General features: G+C 47.1%; 1 protein-coding gene across 1 annotated transcript; it reads left to right on the top strand.

Moving 5' to 3' along the window:
* The first annotated feature begins 13,897 nt into the window (after positions 1-13,897).
* Positions 13,898-16,295, top strand: FJX1 (four-jointed box kinase 1). Its single transcript, XM_069857931.1, has one exon. It carries the CDS (start codon positions 14,042-14,044, stop codon positions 15,287-15,289), a length of 1,248 nt encoding a protein of 415 aa, XP_069714032.1. The 5' UTR covers positions 13,898-14,041; the 3' UTR covers positions 15,290-16,295.
* Positions 16,296-22,540: the final 6,245 nt, after the last annotated feature.

Here is a 22,540-nt window from a genome sequence, read left to right as displayed (position 1 = left end):
GGCATCTTTTAAACACCACCAGAGATGGTGACTCAACCACCTCCCTGGGCAGCCTGTTCCAGTGCCCAGCGACCCTTTCTGTGAAAAATTTCTCTCTGATATCTAGTCTGAACCTCCCCTGTTGTAGCTGGAGGCCATTCCCCCTTGTCCTGTCCCCTGTCACTTGGGAGAAGAAGCCAGCTCCCTTCTTTCTACAGCTTCCTTTCAGGTAGTTGTAGAGAGCAATAATGTTTAGGAGGGAGGTTTAGGCTGGAAATTAGGAAAAAATTTTTCACAGAAAGGGTCATTGGACCCTGGAACAGGCTGCCCAGGGAGGTAGTTGAGTCACCATCCCTGGAGGTTTTTAAGGCACGGGTGGACGAGGTGCTGAGGGGCATGGTTTAGTGTTTGATAGGAATGGTTGGACTCGATGATCCGATGGGTCTCTTCCAACCTGGTTATTCTATGATTCTGTGTCATCCCTCAGCCTCCTCTTCTCAAGGCTAAACAATCCCAGCTCCCTCAGCTGCTCCTCGTAAGACTTGTTCTCCAGCCCCTTCAGCAGTTTCGTTGCTCTTCTAATACAAGTAAACACAAAGTACCGCTAATATTAAGCTATTTCTTACAGCATTGTTAACGCTGCTTTATGCAAATCATTGCTGTTGACTCACCCTGGCACTCAAATTATTTATACTGCACAAAGTGTCAGCATGTTACGCTGCATCACGGATTAAAAGAACGAGATAAAATACTCTAGGGAATATGGCATGAAGTTTTAACCAGCTCTAAATAACAGCTACTGCTAATTATTACCATTATACATTTCATTAAATTACATTAAAATAATAAAGCATTTCAGTTACTGTATTGTAATACATCAGAAGCAGCAGTGCATGCTAGCAATGTATAAGGAAATTACATTAAAAATGCAAATAATTTTAAAAGTGAGAAAAAATAAGCTAAATTTGAAGTAAAAATATGATGTAAAATCAAACATTTTCTATAGTGCTTTTTAAATTTTGAACACTTTAAATTCAAATTCTATTCATGAGCCTGATGGATTCTGAGGAGAAGGAAATCTAAGATCATTCCTGGAATTTTTCATGAGACTGAAATATGAAATGTGGTGCCAAATTCACATATTTTTCCTTATTTCTACCCACTGAAGTTTTCTTGTGGATTTGGATTAATACTTCCTGGCTAATACTCATTGGTCATGTTGCTTTATAGAGAAAAACCCTGAAAGAAAGACATTTCAATAAAGAGTTTGTTGGCCATACTACCGTGATTTATTTTTATACCACCAGAAGTAAGTGGGGGTTGCTAATGACAGCAGCAAGGCTGAGGGAGCTGGGTAAATCATGATTACAGAAGTAGAAAACATTGATCAGCCATGCCTATACTCGGCAAGCTGGAATCACCAAGCATCACTACCAGGGTACTGTGTGATCAACCAGAAACTTGCTGCAGCAGCAGTGAAGAGACACTGCTCTGAAAGAAACACAAGCAATTGTTCTGGATTCCCTATGGAAACTCTTCAGTAGGGGCTGATAAGCTCTGGCAGAGCACAAAGTGGGTCAGCAGGAGAGCAAGGATTTGTTTGCAACACAGACAAATGACTGGTGGGCCAGTGTTTGGCCTTTCCAGTAAATCCCTAGCTGGGTTTTCTGTTACCTGAACAACATTGTACCTCTCTGGCTTTGCCAACATCCTTAATGAAGTCTATTCAACTTCCAACAAGGAGCACAACAAGTAACTAGTAAAGACTGAGAGCTAGGTAAGGCGATCTGGATCTTCTCCTCTTCCAAGCTCCCTGGTTATCAGCAAACCTGCCCATTTCCAGGCAAGTCAAACTATAGCCTGCAGTAAATATCAAGGAGGATGCAAAAACATATGTAAAATCAAGATCCATATTCAAGCAATGCTGTCTGATGCTGCAGAGCAGAACTGCAATTGTGAAAATTAAATCACTTGAGAGGGGAAAAGCTTAAGTTGCATCTAAAATCCCAAAGACGATTTTAAAGAACCCTATTGAGGATCATAAGAGAATCCTAAAGAAAGATCCATGACAGACAGAGTTTCAAAGACCAGAAACATACAACCATGTAACTGCACCTAGGAAATCCTCAGCTCAAGTTTCTTAGTAATGAAGGGATCCTAAGTTACTTCATGGGTAAGTCAGGATGGATCAGTCCTGGATATGCCTTCTCTTCCCTGAGCTCCCTTCTGTACGTGCCAAGCTACACATGATTTCTATTCCTGCCTCCTCACCAGCCAACCCTATTGCCCATCTAACTGTTCCCTCACCAGCCAATATAATAGCCAAGCTAAATTCAATGTTTCGATTTTCACCAATAGAAGCATCATAGAAATTTCTTCTACCAATGCTGCCTGAAGGGAACTCCTACAGGCCACCACCTTTCCTGGAACAAAGATTGATTTTGTCATCTGTTGTTTTATTTTAAAGACCCAGACCCCGGGTGATGTCATCTTTTTGCCAATTAAACCCCTGTCAGCACAGTCAACTGTGTCCAAGAATACAGCATCTTCCAGGGTGTGGAAGAAGTCACATACAGAAAAGTCTCGAGGCAGTTGAGATGTTTACTTCTATATTGGTATTCTGACCATTAAACCCTACTAAAACCATGTAATAACTTGCATTTAAGTTGGGACTCTTAGTGGTACATTAACAGCACTTTAACTACTTTGGACATCTCAGAACATTTGACCATGCACAGATTCAACCTTGGCATTTTAAGATAATAAAGCAATTAAGATGGATGTCGCACGTTAAATATTATTTTGTCTCCTGAGCAGAAGTCATAATATGAATCCATCAGTGCATGTTGTAGCTGTAGTCTTAAGCGCAACCTGAGTATCATCCTCATGCTTACATTTAACCTAGTGAACATTGTTTTTTCTTTGGTTTTGGCAGCAGAGGACAGGAAGCTCTCAAAGTGCTCATGTGGGCTTCTGAGTGCTGCAGGTCCTGATGAGAGGATATACAGAAGGAAGGTCCAACATCTTCACATAGGCTTTGTCCTTCTTGTCTTTCTGGCTAGCAGCTGGAGGAGAGAGCACTAAAAGTCATTTGATGTAATTGCTTCATGTCGCCCACCCATACAGGGACATAACACTGCCTTACAGAGTGCTGAAAGGGTTTGTGGTGATGCAAGCCCTACAAAGCTGAATTGTTGGTGCTCAACTTGAGGAACTGTGTAAAAGGGCACTTAGGGAAATGTAATGTATTTCTTATGCTTACTTCTGTCCCAGAATAAAGAGCATCTGTCATAGAGTTTGTGAAAGGGCCTGTAATGCCTGTATCTGCCTTGGCGATTCGAAAATCCTAATGCAGGCCTTACAATCTGTATGTATGGACAGGGATCCAGAGGGGGGTGCAAGTGGGTCCTGGTGACCTAAACAGGGGAGCTGACACAGCATATATACCCATGGGGCTGCTTTTCCAGCCTGGAGACACGCAGGGCTAGCTCAGCAACTGCACACCGCTACTTACCATCTCTCGTGGGGCAGATTACTTTAAGCCACATCCCTAGTGCCATTCAGAATCTGAGGAAGTTCAAGTGTCTGTTCAAATCCATCTCACAGTTATCTCCTGTTACCTCTCTAGTCTGTTTTTTTGTGACTCAAAAAAATGTGGAAAATCAGCTCCTGTGATGGCTAACAAAGAGCAAGAGGAAGAGAGACTTCACTACAGTAACTCGTGACTATGTTTATTTTTCTCTTCTTTGGGGCATTTATTTTATGAGTCTCACTAAACTGTTTACAGAAAGTTGGACAGCTAGGCAGAAAGTCATTTGCAAGGAAACTGGGCTAAATTAAAGCAAAAATGTTGGTCAGTTTCCCAGAGGAAAAAGAGCTCTTTTCTTAAATGTCTGTACTCTCCACCCACATACTGGGGAAGTTCAAATGTGATAACAGGGAACTCAGCAGGGATGAAAAGTGAATGAACTATAGCTGGTTTAGAAGATAGGGAAGCTCAGTTATTCCCCAAAACTTTTTGCTTTTTTCCCAATCTTTAGTTTGAGATCAATGAGAAGGACACAGTCTTGCACAAATCCAGAGTTAGACAAAATGATCATGTATAATCACAAGAAAAATAATAAACTTCTACTGGGTTTTACTTTCTTGAGGGTCCACCAGCTCTTCCCAGCTCTCAAGGAGAATTCAAAGACCTCTTTAGATATCATAAAATAACTTATCTTATGAGGGAGACACTCACTCATGCTTTTGTATTTCATCATTCCTGATAAATGACACACTTGGTACAGCACATGTAAGCACAACAGGGAGCCTCTTAGACTGCTCTTAAATTGGCTGCCCAGAGTCCTAAACCTGTCTCAGGTATTTGGAGGAAGATGAGCAGCACCTCTGTCCCCATCGAGGTGGTAGAGACATATCCTACCAGAGCACAGAGTTGAATGTACACTCCAGCTACAGTAGAACTGTAAATCATGTCTGTATTTTGTAGTTTTACAACTTAAAGCTCCAGCCACTAACTAGCATTACTCCTTAATGTTGCACTGTTTAGTGGCCTGCCACAGGCTTAGCGGGCTGAGGAACTAAGTATTGCTTTGTGCCAGTTAAGTAACTGAGATGCTTTCCTGTTTGTAAATAAAGTGGATTTCATTTAGAGTTAAAATGCATTCTGATTTAACAAAAGAGTTATGGTATTTTTAACAATGCTTCTTGTATATAAAAATATTTATGGCACTTAGATATTAGGCAGATACAGTTCCTGACTGGAGTCCTTAACTTCTGAAGGGTACTTTCCAAGGTCCTTTTACATGACATGTCATAGCTATAAATTCCTTCTGACTCTATTCATTCTTTAAGAGAATGCTAGTTAAATACCACCAGATAAGTAAATATGTAATCAATGAGACATTTATTGAATGTTAATGCTATGCTTAATAAGGCTTAGAAATTTAAATGGGTCACATTAAGATGTAGAGTGTGCAGCAGTGAAACTTCTCCGAAGTTTCCCAATCACAGAAAAATCGTGAGCTGAGACCTTCAAAACTGGACACCATCATGACTCAGATGTGGGAGGATTCTTTTGTTTCCTGCTTCTCACTCTGTCAGCCAGAGAGCTCCTGATAGGGAAGATCTCCACTGCAGAACAGACATGGCATAGGGATCACTTGCAGCTGCAGAGACCCAAACTGATAAGTTCACTTGACTCTTAATTTAGGTTATCATGCAAGTGTGCAATATTCCTGTGCTAATAACCAGAACCCAGGCTTCTGAGCTCAGACAGGGAGCCTGGCTAATGCAACTAGATCATATCCAGGCTCACCTGGCTTACCATCAGATAGTTTGGCTGTCCTTACATACATCAAGGTAGACCCTATTTATTTTCTTCAGTGAAGAGTGAGAGTGTCAGTCAATAACCTGATCCCAACAGCTGGAATGTGAAGAAAAACTATTACAATAGGAATTTCAGCCACAGACAACGCTCCCAGCAGAGACATCTGCTGGATAGAACAAGGAAGGGTGGAAATCTCATCATTTGAATTACTTAAAATTGGACAAAACAAAAACCTAGAGAATGTGGAGAAGGAAGAATCCCCACAAGTGAGGAGGAAGCCTCTGGATGCATCTGGATATCACCTGAGGTGGGATCATGCCTGTCTTCAGTAGTAGATTTGCTCCCCATATGTGGCTGGAGATCACATTGTGAAGCCCAAGGGTTGCTGCATACACTAATGGTTTGGCATGCTATTGTGCAGCCCTACGGTGACTGAATGTCAGGCCAGGGATGCCCCTGCAGGCAATCTACAGGCTCGCTGGAGTGCCTGGTGTGAGTAAGGGACGGGCAGAGATGTAAAACCCTGCACCATGCAGACACAGGGGCCAAGGGAGAGGGACTGGATGCTACTCTCCAGTCCTCACCACTTCACCTTACAGCTTCGTGCATGGATAGAGGACACCTTTAAGGAGGGGAGGCCTGGGGGAAGAAAAGCAAAAGTCCAGGGAGCTCATATGTTTCTTTCTTCCACGTCTCCCCCCTTCAGCATTCTTGGCAGCCAGAGGGGCTCCTCTGTCCTTGGAAATAATCCAGCTGCCTTTCCAGGCACAACACAATCGAGAGAAGATATTAGGGGCCTCAAAACTGGGTTTGCTATTTAAGCTGATCCTTTGCTTTGCTTCACTTAGAGAGATCTGAACAGCTGGCTTTCCACCAGTACAGCCAGAGTTTTTACTTAAAAACTAATTAGAAAAGTTTCACTGGCAGTGCAAAACCTGCACTTTTTTAGAATTTGCTGAAAAGCTTAAGAAGTTTCATGGGTGTATTTTTGCAGTAGAAGCCAAATTTTGCAACCATTTTTTTTCATTCCTGTAACAACAGTGACTCTATCTTTAGCCTGGCCTCATTTTTCTAGTAAAATCTGATGTATCAGTATCTAACCGGGCCCATCACAGGGTTGTCTAAGTTCCTGGAGAACGTATTAAAGCGAGGATATTTTTAATATTTTTAATAGCATGTGTATTTAACCCCTGATCCAGCACACCAGAAGTTCATGGAGAGTGTCTACCTAAAGGCAGTATCTTTCCAAATCCTACACAATTCTTCAGGTACATTTCATGGATTTGCAGGACAGGACAGGAGGAAAGAAGGTCTATGGGCTATTATCAAGGAGGCTTGACCTTCTGTCTTCTGTAAAAACAAGTTTGGGTTTCTACTCTGTCTTTTCTTATGCTACACTAGGGCAGGTGCCTGGAATCACTGTGAACTGTATTGAATAATATTTGGTACTCATGTGTTTTGAGTGAGTGAAAAAGGAGAGAAGTTATCAATATATATGATGGGAATATTGCAGGCTATGGGATCTGACCCTTCAGGAAACCCTGCTTGAAATCGTAGGGTAGTACCCAATGCATGGTCTATCCTCTCCTGTGGAAATTACCTTTCAGCTCCCTAAATTGCCTCAGCAGTTTCACTGAAAGAGGTTTCTTGAACCTCTTTATTTCTTGGCCTAAAAAAAATGTATTTTTTTGTAAGGAACACAAATGGCTACTGTGTTTCCCTCCAGAAAAGACTGTATTTCACCCTGAGCAGTGGGGCAGTGACCTCCTAGAACTGTCCTAATGTAGATTCTGCAAGTTTCAGGCAGATGCTCACCATCTTGCATCTCTGCCTGCTCAGAGCAACTAAGGATCTAACCCCAAGCCATGAAAAGCAAGGCCATTGTGCCTGATATTGCTTACATGGAAAATCTTATCAGCTGAACCATCAGCTGTCTGGAGAGGCTGGGTTGTATTTGTATAACAGATGCTGCTAACCTATCACTTCAATATATTTCTTCCATGAGTATTCTGCCGACCCTGTTTGTTGGAGACCCTGAGAACATCAGTTTGAGCATAACACAAATTTCTTTCTATCATTGCAGTTCACCTTTGATAAGGCTGAGGAAAAAAAACCTTAATTGACTGAGTGTCATCAGGCACTTGACAAGTTTTATGCACACTTTCAAGAAGCAGGCACAAGAGCTGAAGCACTTACTCATTTGTTGCTTTGATATTAAAAGCAGTGTCACAGATATTAAAAACAGAAAGTCCCAGACTGCAGGGGAGATAGGATCCATTCTGTGTACAGAAATCACCTAGCTTCGTATTCTGCATGGTGCTTCAGATTACAAAAATACTCCTTGTAGAGTCCCGTCTGTCTGGGAACTTTGCTGTGAAATAAACTATAGAGTCAAAGCAATCAAAAGGTTTCCAGATTTTTTCTATTCCAGGCTATGATAAGTCTGCAAATACTTCCAGAAATTGCTAACATGCCTGCAGGGCAAGGTCCCTAATGTTTACCTCCTTGCTATGAATGCAGAGCATCTTAGCTTCTTCAGCCATCACCCAGTCACAACCAGCTATAAATACTGCCCTTCAGTCACTGGACTATCTCATCATAAGGGATGCTTTTTTAGGTTGAGAAATACAAATCCACCTTGACAGAGTCAGGCACATGCATAGGGTACATTGCTGATACACTTGTACAAAGCATTCCTAGGGTGGAAATAACTTATAGTGACATGAAGCCCATAACAGTTTTGCCCACTAGCATTTTTCCAGTACAGTTTATTCCAAAATTCCCACTGTTCCCCAAGAGAAACCAGCTGTATCAGCAGCAGCACCGTTTTGATGGCACCACTGCTATCTTTACTAGATAGCTTTGCAGGCACAAGTCTTCTCTCTAGCCAGCTAGTGTATGTAATTTCCTTTTAAAGGGAAGAACTGAAATCAACATGGACGAGGGGGCTCTGTGTAGGAGCAGACCTTCCCTCAGGAGGCCATAGGTTCAGGCAGAGCAGAAGGGTAGTGCAAGGTGCTCTCACTGCCAAGTAAGCTGGCACCACAGAGGCTGCATCAGGAGGAACCTGTCATCAGCAGGAAAGGAGCACTGAAAATCAGCCAGTATAGGTTACTGGGATGTGAGGAACTGACCCTGTCCTGATGGAAGGCTCCTGAGGCACGTATTTTCACTGACCCAGTGGCCCAAAACACAAAGAGAGGAAGTGTGCAGGGAAAGGAACATACAGCACTGAGGAGGCAGGAGAATCATTTCACTACAGCCTGTCTGTAGCAGCTTCACATCCCCAGGGCACAGATCCACATCACACTGGGTGCTCAGTGCTCCTCTCCTGACAGCTTCAGGTGGTCTTCTTGAAAATGCCTATCTCTAGTTTGGGAGCTTATTGGCACCAGCACACTGTCAGGAGCCAAAACTCCTAAACAGGGAAGGGAACAAGCTGCTCGGGAACATTTGAGGAAATGCTGGATAGACATAGAGTTGTTTGGTAACCCAATGGATAAAGAAGAAAGAGTTCAGAAAGATTTGAAAAAATACTCAAGGTTGGAACAAGCTGTAGAAAAAGTCTTAGGAGGGTGAAATCTAGAAAAATTGTGCTGGACTGAGGTCCTATTCTGTCTGAACATGAGCCAGCAGTGTGCCCAGGTGGCCAAGAAGGCCAATGGCATCTTGGCTTGTGTCAGAAACAGTGTGACCAGAAGGCCCAGGGAGGTTTTTCTCCCTCTGTACTCAGCACTGGTGAGACTGCACTTCGAACATAGTGTTCAATTCTTGGCCTCTCGCCCCAAGAAGGATGTTGAGGCTCTGGAGCGAGTCCAGAGAAGAGCGACAAAGCTGGTGAAGAGGCTGGAGAACAAGTCTTACAAAGAGCAGCTGAGAGAACTGGGGTTGTTTAGCCTGGAGAAGAGGAGGCTGAGGGGAGACCTTATTACTCTCTACAACTACCTGAAAGGAGGTTGTGGAGAGCAGGGAGCTGGCCTCTTCTCCCAAGTGACAGGGGACAGGACAAGAGGAAATGGCCTCAAGCTCCACCAGGGGAGGTTCAGACTTGACATCAGGAAAAAATATTTCATGGAAAGGGTCATTGGGCACTGGCAGAGGCTGCCCAGGGAGGTGGTTGAGTCACCTTCCCTGGAGGTGTTTAAAAAATGGGTGGATGAGGTGTTGAGGGGCATGGTTTAGTGATTGATGGGAATGGTTGGAATCAATGATCCAGTGGTCCTTTCTAACCTAGTGATTCTATGATTCTATTCACACCTCACTCAGGATCCTGAACCACAGTTCAGAGCAGATTAAGGGCTTCATGTGGTGTGCTGCTGAGAGAGATCACTGTGAAGCAATAGCTCATGCTCATCCACTGCAGTCCCTGCTGAAGTTAACGTGGCAGCCAGCAGACTTGGTGTTGAGGTAAGTTAGGTGTGGCACTGGGCATCTGTGATGGTGAAACTCCCCACCTTGGGCCACCTGCTGATCCAGGGTAAGTCAGGCATGTTGTGGGAAAGAATTCCCATTGGGTCCTTGCCTTCTGGAAAATTGTGGCAAGTCAGAGTATTAAGGCACTCCCTTAATATGCTGGAACTCCTGTGCCTGGGAAATGACCCTTACCTCCTTAGAAAATGACTGTCAGTCACCTCCTGACAGCCTGAGGTACCTGTTACCCAGATCATAGCCCGAGGCGAGCAATACCAGAACTACATGATCTGGAAAGTTCTGAATATGTTTAACTGGTAGAAAGTGCTAGAACTGCCTCATACAAGTTATAGCAAAAATTAAGAAAAAATACTGACCAAAGTCAATCATCTGCAACTCTGTAAGTAGTGATCCTAAGTGAGAGCGTTTGGAACTCTTCAGGACCATAGCGGGCTGCACCCAGCATCTCCCCCTGAACTAGGACACCTTTCAGAGTTGTCTGCTAATGCAAGATGAAGGCCAGGAAAAGGCTAGGCTCCTCACAACTCAATGATCACCTATTGAGAATACCAACATATTGAAAGTGAATATTTCACTAATCTTGAGAGGATGGTAATTTTGGCCAAATTGACCTCTGTGTTTTAGGGTCCATTACTTTGTGTATGTGTGTATACAAGATCTGACGGAAAGAAAAGAAAAACCAACCAAGACTGTGTCTCTATGTCTTTTTACTTAACAAATTTAAAAAATCAACTACACCGTCTTAAAAATGGTTCCCTTCTAAGCTGACACACAGCTGCATACGGTGCTGCCAATGTTCAAAGCAATACCTCAGATTATTTTCTGGTAGGCTGTTGAGGCTTTTCATCATTTTTTCTTTCACATCATCTGCTAACAAAAATGGGTTCATTTGAGCACCAACTCGATCTTTAGGATCTCTTCACTGTAAGCCTCAGCCAATAATTGATAAGTTTCTGTCGCATATTTCTGCAGTTTCGCAAGAAACTTGATATTACCTTACTGTTTACTCACGCATACTGATGTTTTCCTGCTGAGGGTAAGAAAACATCTATATATATTTGAACACATGTACACTCATACTGAATGAAGCAACTGAGTTTAGTCTTGTGACAAATTAGAATATATTCTCTAACTGTCTATTTATCTTCCCTTCCACACTTGGTTCCCAAGCTATAGGGTTAGTTTTTTATTTTTTGTCAGAACTCATGTATACCTCTATGTGTGTGATTTGTCTTAACCTTGTAGTAAACATAGGGTGAACCTTGTCATTTTCAAATTTGTAAATAAGTCGCTGATTTTATTACAGCAAATCTCATTGAATCACTTTGAATGACTTGATTAATCAACTGATAGTTAAATGATAATAGAAATTATATATCTCAGTTTTGTGATCTACCTCAACAGATTCTAAATCTCTGCTAAATCAAGGTATTGTAAAATTTCCCTATGCAACCATATACACCAAAACCAATGATGAATAGAAAGTGTCTCTCAGTACTCAGTAAAGGGGGAGAAATTTCCATGAGCCTGGGAAGAACTTGGAGGGGCTAATCTTGGTAGTCAAAAAAGGTCTGTGTAGGGAAATAACTTCCATGGCAATACTTCTGAAAGACAGGGGTTGTACAAAAGGCTAGAGCTGTGGGAGAATATTGGATGAAGATACACAATGCTACCACAGGTCAGAAACTTCCTGAGACAGACGGTGCCTATGCATGTCGAGCAGCCCTTCCAACTGTTCTCCCCGTAGTGAGCTGCAGCTGCATCCCCTCTGCCAGGTACAGCTCCGGCCATCAGAGGAGGCTCCCTCCAGGCCCAGGGAGCACTGGTGGATTCCTGGGTGCTTTGGATCTGTTTCAGGCTGTGGAGCAATGGAGACTCACTCTGCACCTCAGTGGCCACCCTCCTTGCCCAGCAGAGATTGTTAGCAGAGGCAGAGCTCCTCAAGTCCAGAAGAGGCAAGCTGTATCCAGAAAAGCAAAGCTTCCATCCTTCCAGGGGAGGGGAGGGGAATATTGGATAAAAAACTCCTGCTTAGTGTAGCAGGGCTATCCTTATCGGCCACTGTGAATTCTAGGAATCAGCAGCTCTGAATCACCCACCTGGTGTTCACTGTTCAGTTTGTGTGGCTTCAAAGGGTGAAAGTGTAATGCTAATAAGGCTTCAGGGTTGGAACACCATAAGACCCGAATTCATAGGTAACAAGGAATGATCACAGTGTGTACTGCATTTGAGGGAAGCCAGGATTTGTCATTATTTTAGCAAGTCCCTAGTGCATGAAGGATCCACCAGCACGAATGCCACCAATTAGAACAGTCGCAATTAGATGCAAGGAAAAGCATCAGTCACAGTTTCCGGAACACACTTGATGTCCCTTCCGTGCCTGGCAGTTCCGTTTCTTGACAAGAGACCCCTCCACCCAAGAGCGAGCCCTTAGGCCTCCGAAGGCCTTCCTACAGCTCGGTCCCCTCGGACCGCGTCCTGCTGGGGCCGGGGGACGGGCGTGGCGGGGCCGGGCTGTCCGCCCGCCCTGCACCGCGGCGCCGGGACCGGCGGGAGGCGCTGGTGTCATGCGGCCGCCCGGCTCTGGGGCGGGGGCAGAGGGGCTCTCTTCGATCCGCTCCCGCTCCCGGGCTCGGGGCCGCCGGGGCCGCCCCGCACCGGTGACTGCAGGAGAAACCCTGCCGCCCGCCGGCTCAGGATGCCGCGGGGTGCGCTTAGGGCCGGGGGGAGTGAAGGACGCGTCTTACAGCCGGAACTTCCACCAGGCGGCTGCCAGGTCCCTTTTTAGCGGGGAATTTGAGGCAAAAGACAAGGGATTCAGTTTCTGCTTTTTGTTGTTTTGTGAGGGGAGGAGGTGGTAAGGTGGATTAGGAGGATGTTTTTAACAAAATCCTGGAAAATAACCTCCCTTTTCTTATATCCCAACCCTGAAGACTGGTGTGGTTGGAAAACCAGGAGCTGCGGTATCTCAAGAGAGTAGGAAGAGCTGAAAAGGTTGGGGTTTTTTTTTTCCCTTTGCAGTGTTTAAGATTCTGTATGTGGCAGGTTTCCTTTCCCGATCAAACTCCAACAACTACTTTGGAGGATAGCCACGGCACTGACTGAAGTAGGAAGTGTTTGACTTGGCCTATGGACACGTTTGTCTCCGGTAAAACACAGAGAAAGCAGAGTTAATCTTCCTTGCCTCTGAAAGGCAGGAAACTGGAACTGGGGTGACAGGAAAGTAGCTGCTCTTCTGATCTTCCAGTGTACACCTAAAGACCTCAAAAGGGCAAAATTTGAGGAGGAGGCCTGACTGGTTCCCTCGGCTACGAACTCCTGCGGAGTGGGATGTGCTCTGCCGCTGGGTCCTAAGGCTTGAAACTTCCTCTCGTGGGGGTCAAAATGCCAGGTCCGCACCGCACACGCCGTGTCACACCGGGATGGGTGAGGGCACCACAGGCCTCGCTGTGTTAGGAGGCGAAGGGCCCTCCCCTCCCCGCAGACGGGCCCCGCACCGGCTCTCCCCTGCCGACGCCAGCGCGGGAGGAGGCGGTGGCGAGGTGATGCTCCGCGGGGTGTCACGGCCGTGCCTGACCCACAGCGAAGGGAACCTCGGCATCCCGCTGCGGCGGCTGGCGTGGTCCCGAGCGGGCAGCTGCGTGCGTTGGGGGCGGGTATCCGTACGTACACGTGCTGGTATGCGCACAGCGAGTTTCGGCCCGATGCCTTTGTGCCGGCTGCCGGCTCCCGCTCTCGGACTCCCAGCGCCGGCGGGGAAGCGGAAGGGGCGCAGTTCCGCCGGTGACCGCGACGCGACCGCGCTCTGCGGCGGGGGGTGGGAGACGGGCGCGACCGCGGACTCCGCGGGCCCGTGCGGCGGGGCGGGGGGCATCGTCTTCCCCTTTCCTCCCCCTTCCCTCAGTGCGCGCGTTCCTTTGTGCTGCCTACAGGGAGGAGGAGGGAGCGACGGAGCCAGGCGTCCCGGCCGCAGCGCTCTCCCTTCCCGTGGGACACCGCCCCCCGCCCCTCCGCCTCGTCCACGGGACGTGTCGCCCCGGGTGCGCGCGGGGCGTCGCCGCCTTAAGCAGAGGGGCCGCGCCGGGAGACGGGGCGGGGCGGGCGCGCCCCTCCGGCTGCCCCACGTGGTGCGGGTGCCCGTGCCTCCCGGCTGCCGGCGTCGCGGGGCTCCCCCGCTCCCGCTCGCAGAGTCCCGGGTGTCCGGTCCGGGTCGCGGCCATGCGCCAGCGCCGCGCCGAGCGGCCCAGCGGAGGGGCTGCACCGCCGCCGCGTCCCGCGGCAGCAGCGTGAAGCGGCGAAAGGATGAAGCGGGCGATACGGGCCGCGCCGGGCCCCCTGCCCGTGCTGGGGCTGCTGCTGCTGGGCGCGCTGCCGGGACTCTGGACGGTGCTGCTGCGGCGGCAGGCGGCGGCGCAGCCGGTGCCGGAGCCGCGCCCGCCCGCGGGGCCGCCCCCCGGGCGCTGGGGCTCGTTCGGCGGCGGCGGCGGGCAAAAAACTTCCCGGGCGTTGCTGGCGGTACCGACGGCGGCAGCGGGCCGGCGGGAGCGGGGCGGAGAAGGGGGACTCGCTGCGACCAGCTCGCCGCCGCCGGCCGCCGCCTCTCCGGTGGAGCGGGGCATCTTCTGGAGCCGAGAGCTGGAGGAGCGGGTGCCGCCGGGCTTCGCGGCGGAGGAGGCGGCGGCGTGGCTCTCGGCCGCCCGCGCCGCCCGCGTGGCCTCACTGGAGCGAGGCGGCTGCGGGCGCAGCTCCAACCGCCTGGCGCGGCTGTCGGACGGGAGCCGCGCCTGCGTCCGCTACGGCATCAACCCGGAGCAGATCCAGGGCGAGACGCTCTCGTACCACCTGGCCGGGGTGCTGGGCATGCAGGAGCGGCTGCCGCCCATGGCCCTCGCCCTGGTGGAGGCCCGCGGGCGGCAGTGGGAGCCGGTGCAGGAGGAGCTGCGCGGCTCGCACTGGGTCGAGGGCGCCGTGGTCAGCCTGACCCGCTGGGTGGACAACCTCACGGCCGTGGTGGCCCCCGCGCCCTGGGGCGCCGGCCGACGGCTCCAGCCGCTGTCGGCCGGGGAGCTGAGCGGCCTGTCGCCGTCGCAGCTGGTGGAGCTGGTGCAGTGGAGCGACCTGATCCTCTTCGACTATCTGACGGCCAACTTCGACCGCTTGGTCAGCAACCTCTTCAGCCTGCAGTGGGACCCGCGGGTGATGCGCCGCGCCACCAGCAACCTGCTCCGCGCTCCTGACGGCGGGCTCGTCTTCATGGACAACGAGGCGGGGCTGGTGCACGGCTACCGCCTCCTCGCCATGTGGGACCCCTACAACGAGCCGCTGCTCCGCTCCCTTTGCGTGTTCCGCGCGGGCACGGCGCGGCGCGTGGCCGAGCTGCACCGCCGCCGCAGCGCCGCGGCCGAGCTGCGCCGCCGCCTCCGCGCCCGGGAGCCGCTTTGGCCGCGCCTCGGCTTCCTCTCGGAGCGGCAGGCGGAGCTGCTGCAGGCTCGCGTCGACTTTGTGCACCGCCACATCACCCACTGTCGCGCCCAGGCCGCCGCGCTCTGAGGGCCTCGGGGCTGGCGGCGATGGCCGGTTGGCCGCTGCGCTCCGTTTTCCTGCTCTCCGAGGGAGGGGAGGTTACTCGTCTCGGCGGCCGCCGAAGGTTGGAGCTGACCCTGCTCCGTGTCCCCCCGGCTGCCGGGTCTGACCCTGCCGGGGATGCGAGCGGAGGGCGCCGAGACGTGGCGCGTGGGTGGCGGAGCCGCCGAGGACAGTTCATTCGGATTTGTCGAGATCTCTGGAGATGCAGAGAACGATCGGTATAATTACAGCCGAGTTCCGCTCCCGAACTCTGTTTCCAGAGCTTGAAAAAACTGAGAGCATTCAGCACCTTGAGTGCTTTACTTAATTTTCTTGGTGCACTCGCTATCATAAGAGACTGTAGGAAAGCTGTCATCTTTATCGGGATTGGAGGATCGACTACCTCTTCCTTCCAAAGGAGGCAGGCTGAAACACTCATTTTTTTTCTATATGTGCTTCCTTTTGCAATAGCATATTTCAGTATGAACGTTGATATTCATAGACCAAGTACCGATTCCACAATAGGGGACCCAGTAACTAGAAAAACTGCCCTCTTTATGAAGCTCATTTCTTACCGATTTCCTTTAATGAGAGTGAACTTTTCCCCGACTGTTAAATTTCGACAATAAGAAGTGTATAGGAAGCCCATATTTCTTTAGCTTTTAGTCTTTGTTGTGGGTGCATCTGGTTAAACTGCTTTGGTTCTTAGGCCTTTGTAATCTTCAGTATCATCGTTCCATCTGACCAGTAAAGTAACTGACTAATGGGTGACATGAGGATCTCCCAGGTTATAGCAACATTGCTACGTTCCAAGACTTTGATGCAATAGTTGAAGTGGAGGAAAAAACTGTTCCATGCACTTTACTTTTAATTTTTTATAAAAGAACTTTTTATTTTACAAAATCTGCCTTTTATGTACATTATGTATGTTCATAAGCTTTTCTGTAACATACTAAAGAAACTGATTCAGTAAAGTCTGTTAATATTTTGCCTTCTTTGTCCTGAATGTTTGCCTGGCCTTTGGCAAGGAAGCATGCACCTCCTAGGTCTTCTCTAATGGTCAACAGAGGTGACTTTGCAGCTTGTCGCTCCACTGATCTGAACAATCTGAACGGTGTTTTTTCTACCTTTTTCCTTCAAGGCAAGGAGGAGTAGAGTTAAGCTTTTTAACACTACCATTTTCTTTCCTGGCTGTTGTGTCTTTAAAAGGGCAAAAGCTCTCCAAGTGGTAAAAATAATGTGACTATTGCATACTTCAGCTGAATAACTTTTGTATGTTTTTTAAAGTCTGAAATGGAGTGCCTTGACTAGCACAGAGATAATGAAACAGTTTCCGCAAATATGTACATGGTGTGAGCTTAGCTGCCGTCAGCATCTTCAGGTGCTGTGACTGGGCACCAACTTTTTAATAAAGGTTAAGTGGTACTGTACTAGGAACATCCCTGGAGATGGCTGTTGCTTTCAGTGGGTTATTATACTTGTTCTCAGTCCTCTCTTCTCATTTTGCTTGTGTTTGCAGTGGGGTTGAGGCAGAATTGAAGAACTGAAAAGCTTTTCAATCTTGCTAAAATTGTGGGGGAGGGGACCGTACAAAAGTCGTTCTAGTGGTAGCAGTGGGTGTCCAAAATAAAATATCTGCATCTTCTTGTTTGTGTTTTACATGTATCATTGTTAATAGAAGAGGCCATTGTATGGCTCAAAATACATGCAGAATAAGGACAAAGGACAAACTAATCCTCTTTAAACCCCAGATGTCAGTATATATCCTATATAGGATATATGCTGCTATAATCAAACAGCAGCGTAACCTCTTCTACGTCTGGACAGGCACCTCTCTTGATGAAGGCAGCAGTGTGCTCAGTGGCTGCTATGCTGTAAGGTGATGCCTTCAGTATGTAGAGTGCTACTTCAATTTATATATAGATTACGTGTTCAAAAATGGTGTAGTTGTAGGGTGATGTGAAACTAGAGATGCTGTACTAGAGAAGCTGTGCCCTACTGATAAATGTGTTTGTTCAAAGAGGACAGAGAAAGCTAGCTTGGATGGATAATGATACTTAACTCCGTTAGTGCATTTTATTCTGCTAGTGCAAATCATCTGCTGCTGTGCCAGAGAAAGCTTTGAATTACCATCACATCAAGGAAAACTTGCTTTCTTCCATGTGATTTCGTTAAGGCAAACAGTGCTTCGTAAATTAGTGGTCTGGTACACTTTTTTTTATATGCTATTTTAAGTGTATAAGCTGTCTGATGTTTGGTCCTGCAGAACCAATGGATAAAACTCTAAAACTTTTTATAATATGATTTCAATGGCACTTGTCTAGTTCTGCTTTTTTCCTGTGGAGTTTCCTTTGAGTTACGGTAATCAGACAGGCAAGGAAGACCATTGCTTGTTTGAGAACAAGGAGACTTCAGGACTGGGAAGTTGTGGATAGAAGGTTGTTCTCAGTAGCAGGATCAGGTGGTTCTGGCTGTGCATTGCTGGCAGCTCAACAGCTCTTTACCTGAGGCTCAAGGAATTGGTTGTGCAACTTCTGTCAGAATAGGACTGTAGGGTTTTAGGCATCACTCAGTAGAACACGTAAGGATACACTTAAGTTCCCACTACTTTTCATAGGCTTTCAGTGCCTAGAGGTGGACTGCACTGTTGCCTGGGTCAGATGTGGCTATTGCACAAATTGGAGAAGAGTCTTGAAAAGGTTGTGTGGGGTTGGTAGCATGCCATCTGTCTCAGAGAGAGGAGGTCTGGTTTCCAGCACTGTAGAGACTTGTGTGTTTAACTGACAACACTGGATTCTAAAAAAAAAGAAAAGCAGGAAAATTACATCTAGAGGGTGTTGTAACTTGAAAATGATTCGTTCGGTCCCATATTTCTGTATATTTCCCTAATTAAATATAGAATGCCTCCCCCAGAGTTTTTCTTTCATTGGAACCTAAGGAGGTATATGGGGAAGGAGGTTGTTGCTCCTCCCAGCTTTAGTTTGTTGTCGCTGAGATATTACCTCCAAACCCTACTAATGTGAAAGGGCTGAGTTCACAGTTTCCAAGATCTGCTAAGGGATAGCTATATTGTACTTGCAGTGGGTACTGCACCCTCAACAAGCAGCAGAGCCTGGGTAGGTTCAGTTTGGTTCCCACTCGGTTAGAAAAGCAAGACTGGCATTAGCAGCACAAATCTCCTTTGCTTTTGTTTGCTTGTCTCTGAATTTATTTTCATTGTGGGTTTCCCATTGAGAATTTCACTTGCTGGTTGGAAGCTCTTTTCAGGTGCAGAGTCCCCTTGCCTCTCACAAAAGCAGCTGCCCCGGAGATGGAGCCCAGCTGACCGCTGGCACCACACTTCACTGCCCGACTGAGACTGTGTCAGCCCATTCAAAGATTTGGGAAATAACTTGAGCCTGGTGGAAGACAGTGAAAATATAGTTAGTTACGCTTTGACTTACTGGGCGTACAGCATGCTTGTAACATCACCAGCATCGTTTTTGTGGTTTGCTTTCCCTTTGAAGTTCAGTGCATTTAGATTTTTATCACTGACATTACTTGGTGGTCCAGGGCTATCTATGAGATGAGAACATATTAAGACTTAATCCTATTTTGCATGTTATTCCTACTTTGCAATCACAGCATAAAATTTAATCACTTCTTCAGAGCTGCACTCCCTGGGTTGAAGGCAGCAAAACTCTCAGGAGAATGGGCTGGGCTGCAGAGTAAGCAGTGCCTGTCAGGCACTAGCACAGCTCCTGCAGCTCTCAATGATCTAGAAAACCTTTTACCTTGTCATCTCAGATGCTGATGTAGCTCTCCCCAAAAAGGTAATGCACACTCATGTGAGAAGAATATATTTCCCAACATGATGACTTTCATCCACAAAGAGTATTTTGTTGTGGATCAACTGGTGTTTTAAAAAACATTATCAATCCCACCTTCTAGCACTATTTAATCTAACTCAGTATACTTTGCATATGGGGCAGGAACAAGGTATTATATCTGTAATGTCATAAACCCCTGTCATGCTGTGGCTTTCTGCTGCCCACTCCAGGAGGAGATGCAGGATGAGCTTCCAGGGAAGAAGTGTTCACACAGGCCTGTGTGAGGTGGGACAGTTGCTGTGTGTGTGTGTAAAAGGGAGTTGTGCAAACGAAGCAGAGTAATCCCATCTGAAAGCAAGCTAGCACTGCACTCAAGGAAAAGAGATCTGTTGGGATTATTGGAGGGTAATGACAGTAGTAGGACAATAAAGAGGGTCTGACACTGCAACTGAACTTGCTATTTCTGAGTGGTCCTTCTGTTCAACTACTTCCTGGAGTTTTTGGCTCATGGGTTTTTGTGTGTGTGGCAGTCAAACCATTTCTGCAAGGGAACAAACCCAAGGGAAGACTGACTGCAAAATGTAGCTATTGCTAATACTAGGAAAATTGAGCAGGCATCCTGAAGACTCAGACCCCTCTGGTTCCTATTCTAGGGAGGGAAACAGGCAGGGGGGTTTCAGGTGGGGTACAAACAGAATGGAAGCTGAGGAAGTTACAGTGTATTGTAATACAATCCATACAGGAAGATTTAAATTGCACCATTACATGTACTGCTAGGGTATCGTCATGTTTGTTTGCCCTCTGTCGCCGGGGCACTTTTAAGTGTCACACAGTGTCAAGTCAGCCCTTGGTGTCAAGCCAGCAGATGTTTTCTAAGAAGTAGTCAAAGGCATGAAAGTACCAAGAAATAAATAGATTTTTTAGATTTTAGCACTTAAAACTAGGCAAATTCCACCCCAGCTATGTCTGCAGCAATGGGACATGTATTTGTATGTGCCACTTTGCAGGTACAGAAAGACAGTGGAACAGAAGGGAAAGCGCTTAAGAACATGACAGAGAAACAGTTGAATCCTTGCAGATTCTGGGGATGGCAAGCAGTAAACATCCTTTGAGGAAATTGTACTGATACAGAAACAGTATGTCGCCCACAGCCCCTTTCTCCACCTTCTATGACAGGTTTCCCGCAACAACCTCTGAAATGGGTCTTTTCTAGGCAGCCTGTTTCACAGAACAAGGAGAAAAATGTGTGTGCCAAAGTGGTCTTTGGCACTTAAGTACAGAGGACCTGCCCTCCCCATGTGTAGACCACTGACTGTGATCTTGAAAGCACAGGCTCCCAACTGAAGTGCCTCCACACCAGTGCACACAGCACGGACAATGAACAGGAGGAGCTAGAAGCCATTGTACAGCAGGAAAACTATAGTATAGTTGCCATCACTGAAACACGATGGGATGATTTGCACAACTGAAGTGCTGCAATCATAGAATCATAGAATAACCAGGTTGGAAGAGACCCACCGGATCGAGTCCAACCATTCCTATCAAACACTAAACCATGCCCCTTAGCACCTCGTCCACCCGTGCCTTAAATGCCTCCAAGGAAGGTGACTCAACCACCTCCCTGGGCAGCCTCTGCCAGTGCTCAATGACCCTTTCTGTGAAAAAAGAAAGGATAGGCAAGGAAGGAGAAGCAGTGATATAGTCCTGTATGTTAAGGAGTGTTTGGATTGTCTAGAGCTTAATGATGGTGACAATTGGGTTGAGTGTTTATGGGTAGGAATCAGGGGGAAGGCCAAAAAGAACAGATATCATTGTTGTAGTCTGTTATAGACCACCCAACCAGGATGAAGAGATGAATTATTCTTTAAGCAGCTGTGAGAAACCGCACAATCACTTGCTCTTGTCCTTGTGAGGGACTTCAATCTACCACATGTGTGCTGGAAATACAATACAGCAGAGAGGAAGCAGTCTAGGAGATTTCTGGAGTGCATGGAAGACAACTTCCTGAAAAAGCTAGTGAGTGAGCCAAATAGGAAAGGTACCCCACTGGACTTGTTTGCAATCAGAGGAGGACTTGTGGGTGATGTAATGGTTGGAGGCCATAGTGATCATGAAATGACGAGAGTTTTTTTAATTCCTGGAAAAGTGAGGAGGGGGGCCAGCACAACTGCCACCTTGGACTTATAGACTTTGGCCTGTTTCGGATTTTGATCGACAGAGTCCCCTAGGAGGGAGTCCTGAAGGGCAAACAAGTCCAGGAATGCTGAACATTCTTCAGGAAGGAAGTCTTAAGGGCATAAGAACAGGCTGACTCCATGTGCTGGAAGATGAGCCAGCAGGCAAGAAGACTGTCCTGCGTGAACATAGAGCTCTGGCTTGAACTCATTAAGAAAAGGAGAGTTTATGACCTTTGGAAGAAGAGGCAGGCAATTCAGGAGTACTATGAAGATTTTGTGAGGTTATGCAGGGAGAAAATTAGGAGGGCCAAAGCCCAATTAGAACTTAATCTGGCTACTAAGGTAAATTACAATTAAAAAAACGTTTCTGTAAATCTATCGGCAGCAAAATGAGGGCTAAGGAGAATCTCCCGCCTTTATTGGATGCTGGTCAACACATAGTGATAAAACAGGAGGAAAAGCCTAAGGTAATTCATGCCTTCTTTGCCTCAGTCTTCAATAGTAAGACCAAATGTTCTCAGGGTACCCAACCCTCTGAACTGGAAGACAGGGATGGAGAGCAGAATGGAGCCCCCATAATCCATGAGGAAATGGTTAGCAACCTGCTACACCACTGAGACACACTCAAGTTTATGGGACTGGATAAGATCCACCTGAGAGTACTGAGGGAGCTGGTGGAGGTGCTCAACACACCACTTGGAATCATTTACCAGCAGTCCTGGCTAACTGAGGAGGTCCCACTTGACTGGAGACTGGCAGATGTGATGCCCTTCTACAAGAAGGGCCAGAAGAAGGATCTGGGGTACTACAGGCCTGTCAGAAGTAGCACAAGAAGCAACTGAGGGAATTTGGGTTGTTTAGTCTGGAGAACTCGGTAGTCTTGGCAATATTAGGTTTGTGGTTTAGCTTGATCTTAAAGGTCTTTTCCAACTTAAACAATTCTGTGAATTTCAAAATCTGTCATAAAATATTTCTGTTATCTGATGGATTTCAGCCTGCATAATATTATATATGTTCAGGGATTTTTACTGCCCTCAATATTTAATTCAACCCATTCCATATTATTTACCAAAACTCATGAAATGTTGAAAATATTTTACCTTCTTCATTCTGTGTTGGGAGTAGTTCATTTAAAAGTTCCCTTTTGGTGCCACAATATCCATGTATGTAATTTAATACCCAAGTATGTAACAGCCCAGGGTTTCCCAAACTGTTTGATCTAAGGAATGCTCTCAACCTCGAGGCATCAT

The sequence above is a fragment of the Phaenicophaeus curvirostris genome, chromosome 5 (assembly GCF_032191515.1).
Source record: "Phaenicophaeus curvirostris isolate KB17595 chromosome 5, BPBGC_Pcur_1.0, whole genome shotgun sequence".
Classification (NCBI taxonomy): Eukaryota; Metazoa; Chordata; class Aves; order Cuculiformes; family Cuculidae; genus Phaenicophaeus; species Phaenicophaeus curvirostris.
This window is presented reverse-complemented; position numbering and strand designations above follow the sequence as displayed.